This window comes from Coregonus clupeaformis, unplaced genomic scaffold, assembly GCF_020615455.1.
Source record: "Coregonus clupeaformis isolate EN_2021a unplaced genomic scaffold, ASM2061545v1 scaf0524, whole genome shotgun sequence".
NCBI lineage: Eukaryota > Metazoa > Chordata > Actinopteri > Salmoniformes > Salmonidae > Coregonus > Coregonus clupeaformis.
In genome coordinates this window covers 281,489-292,500 of record NW_025533979.1, presented here as the reverse complement: position 1 = coordinate 292,500, position 11,012 = coordinate 281,489, and the positions used below count along the sequence as shown (strand labels likewise).

Genomic DNA, 11,012 nt, shown 5'->3' with positions numbered 1-11,012 from the left:
TGTGGATGTATTTCAAGGCCTACCTTCAAACTCAGTGCCTCTTTGCTTGACATCATGGGAAAATCTAAAGAAATCAGCCAAGACCTCAGAAAAATAATTGTAGACCTCCACAAGTCTGGTTCATCCTTGGGAGCAATTTCCAAACGCCTGAAGGTACCACGTTCATCTGTACAAACAATAGTACGCAAGTATAAACACCATGGGACCACGCAGCCGTCATACCGCTCAGGAAGGAGACGCGTTCTGTCTCCTAGAGATGAACGTACTTTGGTGCGAAAAGTGCAAATCAATCCCAGAACAACAGCAAAGGACCTTGTGAAGATGCTGGAGGAAACTGGTACAAAATTATCTATATCCACAGTAAAACGAGTCCTATATCGACATAACCTGAAAGGCCGCTCAGCAAGGAAGAAGCCACTGCTCCAAAAACACCATAAAAAAGCCAGACTACGGTTTGCAACTGCACATGGGGACAAAGATTGTACTTTTTGGAGAAATGTCCTCTGGTCTGATTAAACAAAAATAGAACTGTTTGGCCATAATGACCATTGTTATGTTTGGAGGAAAAAGGGGGTACCTTGCAAGCCGAAGAACACCATCCCAACCGTGAAGCACGGGGGTGGCAGCATCATGCTGTGGGGGTGCTTTGCTGCAGGAGGGACTGGTGCACTTCACAAAATAGATGGCATCATGAGGAAGGAAAATTATGTGGATATATTCAAATAACATCTCAAGACATCAGTCAGGAAGTTAAAGCTTGGTCGCAAATGGGTCTTCCAAATGGACAATGACCCCAAGCATACTTCCAAAGTTGTGGCAAAATGGCTTAAGGACAACAAAGTCAAGGTATTGGAGTGGCCATCACAAAGCCCTGACCTCAATCCTATAGAAAATGTGTGGGCAGAACTGAAAAGGCGTGTGCGAGCAAGGAGGCCTACAAACCTGACTCAGTTACACCAGCTCTGTCAGGAGGAATGGGCCAAAATTCACCCAACTTATTGTGGGAAGCTTGTGGAAGGCTACCCAAAACGTTTGACCCAAGTTAAACCATTTAAAGGCAATGCTACCAAATACTAATTGAGTGTATGTAAACTTCTGACCCACTGGGAATGTGATGAAAGAAATAAAAGCTGAAATAAATCATTATCTCTACTATTATTCTGACATTCTTAAAATAAAGTGGTGATCCTAACTGACCTAAGACAGGGAGTTTTTACTATGATTAAATGTCAGGAATTGTGAAAAACTGAGTTTAAATGTATTTGGCTAAGGTGTATGTAAACATCCGACTTCAACTGTATAAGTTATGTCTGTGCTGGGTTTCCATGGTGATGTAGGATGATGAAGATGGGGAGGAAGATGCTGATGCTCCTGCAACGTCCACACGGAACAAGAAGGTAGCACACACACACACACACACACACACACACACACACACACACACACACACACACACACACACACACATACACACACACAGGGCCAATTAGGGGAAAAGTATCAGAAGTTGTAAATGCTGTGTTGGCGTTGTGCTGACATGGTGGTGTGTTTGTGTGTTAGGGTCGTGGTGGTCTGCAGCAGTGTGGGGGTGTGAGGCGAGGTCGTCCCCGGTCCTTTGACCCCCAGGCCTGGCGGGGGCGCTGCAGGGATCTGCTAGACCTGCTGTTCCAGTGTGAAGACTCTGAACCCTTCAGACAGCCTGTCGACCTGGAGCAGTACCCAGTAAATACCTGTCTTTCTGACTCTCTACCTGTCTTTCTGACTCTCTACCTGTCTTTCTGACTCTCTACCTGTCTTTCTGACTCTCTACCTGTCTTTCTGACTCTCTACCTGTCTTTCTGACTCTCTACCTGTCTTTCTGACTCTCTACCTGTCTTTCTGACTCTCTACCTGTCTTTCTGACTCTCTACCTGTCTCTCTCATACCTGTCTAACTATAACTGTCTACTTTGACCCTCAGGACTACCTGGACATTGTGGAAATGCCCATGGACTTTGGGACGGTACGGAGCATGCTCAGTACGGGGGAGTACACCTCTCCTCTGGAGCTCTGCCAGGACGTCCGGCTCATCTTCAGCAACTCTAAAGCTTACACACCCAGCAAGAAGTCCCGGGTGAGACACATTATTACACTCATATTCATGTTTATAACACGTTAATGCTGTCATTCATGTTTAACACTCATTCATGGTTATAACATGTTAATACACTCCTATTCCTGTGTAGATCTACAGTATGAGTCTGCGTCTGTCTGCGTTGTTTGAGGAACACGTCAGCTCCATCCTGGCTGACTACAAGGCCGTCCACGGACAGACGGACACAAAGACCCGGCACAGGCCGGACAGACAGACAAGACGTGGGGCGGACAGACCAGCAGACAGACAGACGAGACGTGGGGTGGACAGACCGACGAGACACAGTGTGGACAGACCAGCAGACAGACAGACGAGACGTGGGGCGGACAGACCAGCAGACAGACAGACGAGACGTGGGGTGGACAGACCAGCAGACAGACCGACGAGACGTGGGGTGGACAGACCGACGAGACACAGTGTGGACAGACCAGCAGACAGACAGACGAGACGTGGGGTGAAGAGGAGAAGGAGTGACTCTCCCTCCAGCAGCACAGCCTCAAGGTACCTGATTGGTTAACTTGAACTAGCATCAGAGTGTTAATGCCTTGCGCTAAACGTTCTATCTCCCTCCCTCCTTCAGCCCAGAGTGGAAGAGGCGTGTGTCATTGAGGGGCGTGTCTAGACCAGACTCCTCAGCCCCTCCCCTGGCTCCAGCTGCAGCCCCCCTGCGCCCCCCCTCCCTGAGACAGAACCTCCCCCTTGTCAATGGGAGGGTGGAGCCACAGACCCCTGGACGAACACGCATCACAAGGACACACACAACCTCCACAGCAGACACACACAGCACAGCAGGTGAGGAGTACACTGTCACATATTGACATGACAAACTTTACTAAAGAAGCAGCAGGTGAGGAGTACACTGTCACATATTGACATGACAAACTTTACTAAAGAAGCAGCAGGTGAGGAGTACACTGTCACATATTGACATGACAAACTTTACTAAAGAAGCAGCAGGTGAGGAGTACACTGTCACATATTGACATGACAAACTTTACTAAAGAAGCAGCAGGTGAGGAGTACACTGTCACATATTGACATGACTGAAACATTGTTCTGTTTAGACTACAAGATTTTGATAAAACTCTCTCTCTCTCTCTCTCTCTCTCTCTCTCTCTCTCTCTCTCTCTCTCTCTCTCTCTCTCTCTCTCTCTCTCTCAATTCAATTCAATTCAAAGGGCTTTATTGGCATGGGAAATGTACAGTTGAAGTCGGAAGTTTACATACACATAGGTTGGAGTCATTAAAACTCAACAAATGTCTTGATAACAAACTATAGTTTTGGCAAGTCGGTTAGGACATCTACTTTGTGCATGACACAAGTAATTTTTCCAACAATTGTTTATAGACAGATTATTTCACTTATAATTCACTGTATCACAATTCCAGTGGGTCAGAAGTTTACACTAAGTTGACTGCCTTTAAACAGCTTGGAAAATTCCAGAAAATGATGCATTGGCTTTTGAAGTTTCTGACAGGCTAATTGACATTATTTGAGTCAATTGGAGGTGTACCTGTGGATGTATTTCAAGACCTACAGTGAGGGAAACAAGTATTTGATCCCCTGCTGATTTTGTATGTTTGCCCACTGACAAAGAAATGATCAGTCTATAATTTTAATGGTAGGTTTATTTGAACAGTGAGAGACAGAATAACAACAAAAAAATCCAGAAAAACACATGTCAAAAATGTTATAAATTGATTATTGATTATTTGACCCCTCTGCAAAACATGACTTAGTACTTGGTTGCAAAACCCTTGTTGGGTTTCTTGTAGTTGGCCACCAGGTTTGCACACATCTCAGGAGGGATTTTGTCCCACTCCTCTTTGCAGATCTTCTCCAAGTCATTAAGGTTTCGAGGCTGACGTTTGGCAACTCGAACCTTCAGCTCCCTCCACAGATTTTCTATGGGATTAAGGTCTGGAGACTGGCTAGGCCACTCCAGGACCTTAATGTGCTTCTTCTTGAGCCACTCCTTTGTTGCCTTGGCCGTGTGTTTTGGGTCATTTTCATGCTGGAATACCCATCCACGACCCATTTTCAATGCCCTGGCTGAGGGAAGGAGGTTCTCACCCAAGATTTGACGGTACATGGCCCCGTCCATCGTCCCTTTGATGCGGTGAAGTTGTCCTGTCCCCTTAGCAGAAAAACACTCCCAAAGCATAATGTTTCCACCTCCATGTTTGACGGTGGGGATGGTGTTCTTGGGGTCATAGGCAACATTCCTCCTCCTCCAAACACAGCGAGTTGAGTTGATGCCAAAGAGCTCGATTTTGGTCTCAACTGACCACAACACTTTCACCCAGTTGTCCTCTGAATCATTCAGATGTTCATTGGCAAACTTCAGACGGGCCTGTATATGTGCTTTCTTGAGCAGGGGGACCATGCGGGCGCTTCAGGATTTCAGTCGTTCACGGCGTAGTGTGTTACCAATTGTTTTCTTGGTGACTATGGTCCCAGCTGCCTTGAGAACATTGACAAGATCCTCCCGTGTAGTTCTGGGCTGATTCCTCACCGTTCTCATGATCATTGCAACTCCACGTGGTGAGATCTTGCATGGAGCCCCAGGCCGAGGGAGATTGACAGTTATTTTGTGTTTTTTCCATTTGCGAATAATCGCACAAACTTTTGTCACCTTCTCACCAAGCTGCTTGGCGATGGTCTTGTAGCCCATTCCAGCATTGTGTAGGTCTACAATCTTGTCCCTGACATCCTTGGAGAGCTCTTTGGTGTTGGCCATGGTGGAGAGTTTGGAATCTGATTGATTGCTTCTGTGGACAGGTGTCTTTTATAGAGGTAACAAACTGAGATTAGGAGCACTCCCTTTAAGAGTGTGCTCCTAATCTCAGCTCGTTACCTGTATAAAAGGCACCTGGGAGCCAGAAATCTTTCTGATTTGAGAGGGGGTCAAATACTTATATCCCTCATTAAAATGCAAATGAATTTATAAAATTTTTGACATGTGTTTTTCTGGATGTTTTTGTTGTTATTCTGTCTCTCACTGTTCAAATAAACCTACCATTAAAATTATAGACTGATCATTTCTTTGTCAGTGGGCAAACGTACAAAATCAGCAGGGGATCAAATACTTTTTTCCCTCACTGTACCTTCAAACTCAGTGCCTCTTTGCTTGACATCATGGGAAAATCAAGAGAAATCAGCCAAAACCTCAGAAAAGAAATTGTAGACCTCCACAAGTCTAGGTCAAGGTTCATCCTTGGGAGCAATTTCCAAATGCCTGAAGGTACCACGTTCATCTTTACAAACAATAGTACGCAAGTATAAACACCATGGGACCACGCAGCCGTCATACCGCTCAGGAAGGAGATGCGTTCTGTCTCCTAGAGATGAACGTACTTTGGTGCGAAAAGTGCAAATCAATCCCAGAACAACAGCAAAGGACCTTGTGAAGATGCTGGAGGAAACCGGTACAAAAATATCTATATCCACAGTAAAACAAGTCATACAGTGGGGAGAACAAGTATTTGATACACTGCCGATTTTGCAGGTTTTCCTACTTACAAAGCATGTAGATGTCTGTAATTTTTATCATAGGTACACTTCAACTGTGAGAGACGGAATCTAAAACAAATATCCAGAAAATCACATTGTATGATTTTTAAGTATTAAGTATTTGATATAAGTATTTGATACATCAGAAAAGCAGAACTTAATATTTGGGACAGAAACCTTTGTTTGCAATTACAGAGATCATACATTTCCTGTAGGTCTTGACCAGGTTTGCACACACTGCAGCAGGGATTTTGGCCCACTCCTCCATATAGACCTTCTCCAGATCCTTCAGGTTTCGGGGCTGTCGCTGGGCAATACGGACTTTCAGCTCCCTCCAAAGATTTTCTATTGGGTTCAGGTCTGGAGACTGGCTAGGCCACTCCAGGACCTTGAGATGCTTCTTACGGAGCCACTCCTTAGTTGCCCTGGCTGTGTGTTTCAGGTCGTTGTCATGCTGGAAGAGCCAGCCACGATCCATCTTCAATGCTCTTACTGAGGGAAGGAGGTTGTTGGCCAAGATCTCGCGATACATGGCCCCATCCATCCTCCCCTCAATACGGTGCAGTCGTCCTGTCCCCTTTGCAGAAAAGCATCCCCAAAGAATGATGTTTCCACCTCCATGCTTCACGGTTGGGATGGTGTTCTTGGGGTGTACTCATCCTTCTTCTTCCTCCAAACACGGCGAGTGGAGTTTAGACCAAAAAGCTCAATTTTTTTCTCATCAGACCACATGACCTTCTCCCATTCCTCCTCTGGATCATCCAGATGGTCATTGGCAAACTTCAGACGGGCCTGGACATGCGCTGGCTTGAGCAGGGGGACCTTGCGTGCGCTGCAGGATTTTAATCCATGACGGCGCAGTGTTACACTAATGGTTTTCTTTGAGACTGTGGTCCCAGCTCTCTTCAGGTCATTGACCAGGTCCTGCCGTGTAGTTCTGGGCTGATCCCTCACCTTCCTCATGATCATTGATGCCCCACGAGGTGAGATCTTGCATGGAGCCCCAGACCGAGGGTGATTGACCGTCATCTTGAACTTCTTCCATTTTCTGATAATTGCGCCAACAGTTGTTGCCTTCTCACCAAGCTGCTTGCCTATTGTCCTGTAGCCCATCCCAGCCTTGTGCAGGTCTACAATTTTATCCCTGATGTCCTTACATAGCTCTCTGGTCTTGGCCATTGTGGAGAGGTTGGAGTCTGTTTGATTGAGTGTGTGGACAGGTGTCTTTTATACAGGTAACGAGTTCAAACAGGTGCAGTTAATACAGGTAATGAGTGGAGAACAGGAGGGCTTCTTAAAGAAAAACTAACGGAATTCTTACTGGTTGGTAGGTGATCAAATACTTATGTCATGCAATAAAATGCAAATTAATTTCTTAAAAATCATACAATGTGATTTTCTGGATTTTTGTTTTAGATTCCGTCTCTCACAGTTGAAGTGTACCTATGATAAAAAATTACAGACCTCTACATGCTTTGTAAGTAGGGAAACCTGTGAAATCGGCAGTGTATCAAATACTTGTTCTCCCCACTGTATATCGACATAACCTGAAAGGCCGCTCAGCAACGAAGAAGCCACTGCTCCAAAACCACCATAAAAAAGCCAGACTACGGTTTGCAACTGCACATGGGGACAAAGATTGTACTTTTTGGAGAAATGTCCTCTGTTCTGATGAAACAAAAATAGAACTGTTTGGCCATAATGACCATTGTTATGTTTGGAGGAAAAAGGGGGTTGCTTGCAAGCCGAAGAACACCATCCCAACCGTGAACCACGGGGGTGGCAGCATCATGCTGTGGGGGTGCTTTGCTGCAGGAGGGACTGGTGCACTTCACAAAATCATGAGGAAGGAAAATTATGTGGATATATTGAAGTAACATCTCAAGACATCAGTCAGGAAGTTAAAGCTTGGTCGCAAATGGGTCTTCCAAATGGACAATGACCCCAAGCATACTTCCAAAGTTGTGGCAAAATGGCTTAAGGACAACAAAGTCAAGGTATTGGAGTGGCCATCACAAAGCCCTGACCTCAATCCTATAGAAAATGTGTGGGCAGAACTGAAAAAGCATGTGTGAGCAAGGAGGCCTACAAACCTGACTCAGTTACACCAGCTCTGTCAGGAGAAATGGGCCAAAATTCACCCAACTTATTGTGGGAAGCTTGTGGAAGGCTACCCGAAACGTTTGACCCAAGTTAAACAACTTAAAGGCAATGCTACCAAATACTAATTGAGTGTGTGTAAACTTCTGTCCCACTGGGAATGTGATGAAATTAATAAAAGCTGAAATAAATCATTCTCTCTACTATTATTCTGACATTTCACATTCTTAAAATAAATTTGTGATCCTAACTGACCTAAGACAGGGAATTCTTACTAGGATTAAATGTCAGGAATTGTGAAAAACTGAGTTTAAATGTATTTGGCTAAGGTTTATGTAAACTTCCGACTTCAACTGTATGTTAACATTGCCAAAGCAAGTGAAGTAGATAGTAAACAAAAGTGAAATAAACAATAAGTATTAACAGTAAACATTACACTCAGAAGTTCCAAAAGTATAAAGACATTTAAAATGTCATATTATGTCTATATACAGTGTTGTAACAATGTGCAAATAGTTAAAGTACAAAAGGGAAAATAAATAAACATTAATATGGGTTTTATTTACAATGGTGTTTGTTCTTCACTGGTTGCCCTTTTCTTGTGGCAACAGGTCACAAATCTTGCTGCTGTGATGGCACACTGTGGTATTTCACCCAGTCGATAAGGGAGTTTATCAAAATTGGGTTTATTTTCAAATTCTTTGTGAGTCTGTGTAATCTGAAGGAAATATGTGTCTCTAATATGGTCATACATTTGGCAGGAGGTTAGGAAGTGCAGCTCAGTTTCCACCTCATTTTGTGGGCAGTGTTCACATAGCCTGTCTTCTCTTGAGACCCAGGTCTGCCTACGGCAGCCTTTCTCAATAGCAAGGCTATGCTCACTGAGTCTGTACATAGTCAAAGCTTTCCTTAAGTTTGGGTTAGTCACAGTGGTCAGGTATTCTGCCACTGTGTACTCTCTGTTTAGGGCCAAGTAGCATTCTAGTTAGCTGTTTTTTTCTTAATTCTTTCCAATGTGTCAAGTAATTACATTTTTGTTTTCTCATGATTTGGTTGTGTCTAATTGTGTTGCTGTCCTGGGGCTCTGTGGGGTCTGTTTGTCTCTCTCTCTCACTCTCTCTCTCTCTCTCTCTGTCTCTCTCTCTCTCTCTCTCTGTCTCTCTCTCTCTCTCTCTCTCTGTCTCTCTCTCTCTGTCTCTCTCAGTAGAGTCATCTTACTGGTCGTTGCGTGGTCATAACTCCGGTTCATCTCCCGGTGTTGCTGAGCGTTCTAGACTGTCCCTGAGAACCGACGGCAGCGGAGGGAGCATGCGGCGGAAACTAAGGACCCCCGTACGACACACACCCGGTACGATTCTGCTCTGATTGATTGATTGGTTGATTGATTGATTTTCAGTCATTTAGGCTTAAATAAGACATGCACTAGCACTGCTTCAGCAACTCACATTCTCTCTCTCTCTCTCTCTCTCCCTCCCTCCCTCCCCCCAGCGTCCCCTCGTAGCCTCTCCCCCCAGGCTACGGTCCACGTGAATGGTCACAGTAGTCAGGTGAAAGTGGACGTGCCCACAGGGCGTAGAGGTCAGAGACCTAGAGCGGTGACTCCTGACCCCAGCCCCGCCCCCAGGGGTCGCCCACCTGGCAGGAAGAGAGGCAGGAAGTCCAAACAGGAAGTAGAGGTCATGAGGAGGAGGGGCCTCTGTCCAAGCCCCACCCCCGAGGACGAGTTTGACCAATCCACGGGCGACGAGGGCGGGACTTCATCCTCTGCCCAGGACATAGGTGCGGGACTTCCAGGAACGCTGTGCCGACGCGGTAGACCGAGACTCATTAGGACAGAAGAAGTCCCTCCCCCTTCTAGCCCTGACCCCTCCCCTTCCCCTCTGAGGAGGAGCAGTCGGCGAATCAATGACGAGACCACTCCCCCCGCCCAGTCTCTGCACCAATCGCGGCGTGTGAGGGAGTCTCCAGTGGACAACGAAAACGTCAATGTAAAGGAAGGGGAGGAGCCGGGACAGGAAGGGGAGGGGTCGGCGGGTTCGATGCGTACGCGTAACCAGGGGCGACGGACGGCATGCTACACGGAGGAGGAGGAGGAGGAGGAGCTGGAGGAGGAGGGGGAGGGACAGCTCCTGTTTGAAGACTCCTCCCTCACCTTCGGCACTTCTTCCAAGGGGCGTGTCCGCAAGCTCACAGAGAAGGCCAAGGCCAACCTCATCGGCTGGTAACCACTGCAACCAACCACACCTGGTAACCACGACAAACAAACCACGCCTTTATTATTATGGGCCGGTAGCGAGAACAACAACACAGTCATTACTATGGGCTGGTAACCAAGACAACCAGACCCCTCTCACTTACAGACCAGAGGAGAAGAGGTGATTGGTTAGACTGGCTGACTACGCCACGCAGCTGTGAGCTCATTGGTTGGAGAGCAGAGGCCCCCCTGGAGTGCTGGGGGGAGAAGGCTGCTCTTGGTGAATCCCCGTCCCGTGTGTGTATGCATGGCTCAGTACTCCCCCTCTCATAGACAAGGCTGAGACTCCTCTCTCATTGATCCTTGGAGGACGTATCCCACGAGTACTTACTCTCCGTGGGGTTTGGACCGTCTCCTGACCTCACAACCACATGACCGTGCAGTGTGTGTCTGAGTGAAAGCTTCCTGTGTCTCTTCATGTGGTCAACAGGACCGTAGCCCAACCGTATTCTGACCGTAGCCCGACCGTATTCTGACCGTATTCTGACCGTATTCTGACCGTAGCCCAACCGTATTCTGACCGTAGCCCGACCGTATTCTGACCGTATTGTGACCGTATTCTGACCGTAGCCCAACCGTATTCTGACCGTAGCCCGACCGTATTCTGACCGTATTCTGACCGTAGCCCGACCGTATTCTGACCGTAGCCCGACCGTATTCTGACCGTATTCTGACCGTAGCCCAACCGTATTCTGACCGTAGCCCGACCGTATTCTGACCGTATTGTGACCGTATTCTGACCGTAGCCCAACCGTATTCTGACCGTAGCCCGACCGTATTCTGACCGTATTCTGACCGTAGCCCGACCGTATTCTGACCGTAGCCCGACCGTATTCTGACCGTAGCCCGACCGTATTCTGACCGTGTTCTGACCGTATTCTGACCGTAGCCCGACAGTGTTCTGACCGTAGCCCGACAGTGTTCTGACCGTGTTCTGACCGTATTCTGACCGTAGCCCGACAGTGTTCTGACCGTATTCTGACCGTGTTCTGACCGTGTTCTGACCGTAGC

The 11,012-nt window shown here is 46.8% G+C and overlaps 1 protein-coding gene across 1 annotated transcript in view; it reads left to right on the top strand.

Annotated features, from left to right (window-relative positions):
* The window catches only part of LOC123484987 (PH-interacting protein-like), a gene marked incomplete at its 5' end in the record, with an annotated part of 30,324 nt that extends 20,347 nt beyond the window's left edge, over positions 1 to 9,977 (top strand). The window contains 7 exons of the mRNA XM_045215812.1: positions 1,338 to 1,397; positions 1,561 to 1,722; positions 1,960 to 2,112; positions 2,225 to 2,634; positions 2,714 to 2,925; positions 8,952 to 9,095; positions 9,236 to 9,977. Coding sequence (XP_045071747.1) covers positions 1,338 to 1,397; positions 1,561 to 1,722; positions 1,960 to 2,112; positions 2,225 to 2,634; positions 2,714 to 2,925; positions 8,952 to 9,095; positions 9,236 to 9,972 — 1,878 coding nt within the window. The remainder of the gene's footprint in view (positions 1 to 1,337; positions 1,398 to 1,560; positions 1,723 to 1,959; positions 2,113 to 2,224; positions 2,635 to 2,713; positions 2,926 to 8,951; positions 9,096 to 9,235) is intronic.
* Between the last annotated feature and the right edge of the window lie 1,035 nt (positions 9,978 to 11,012).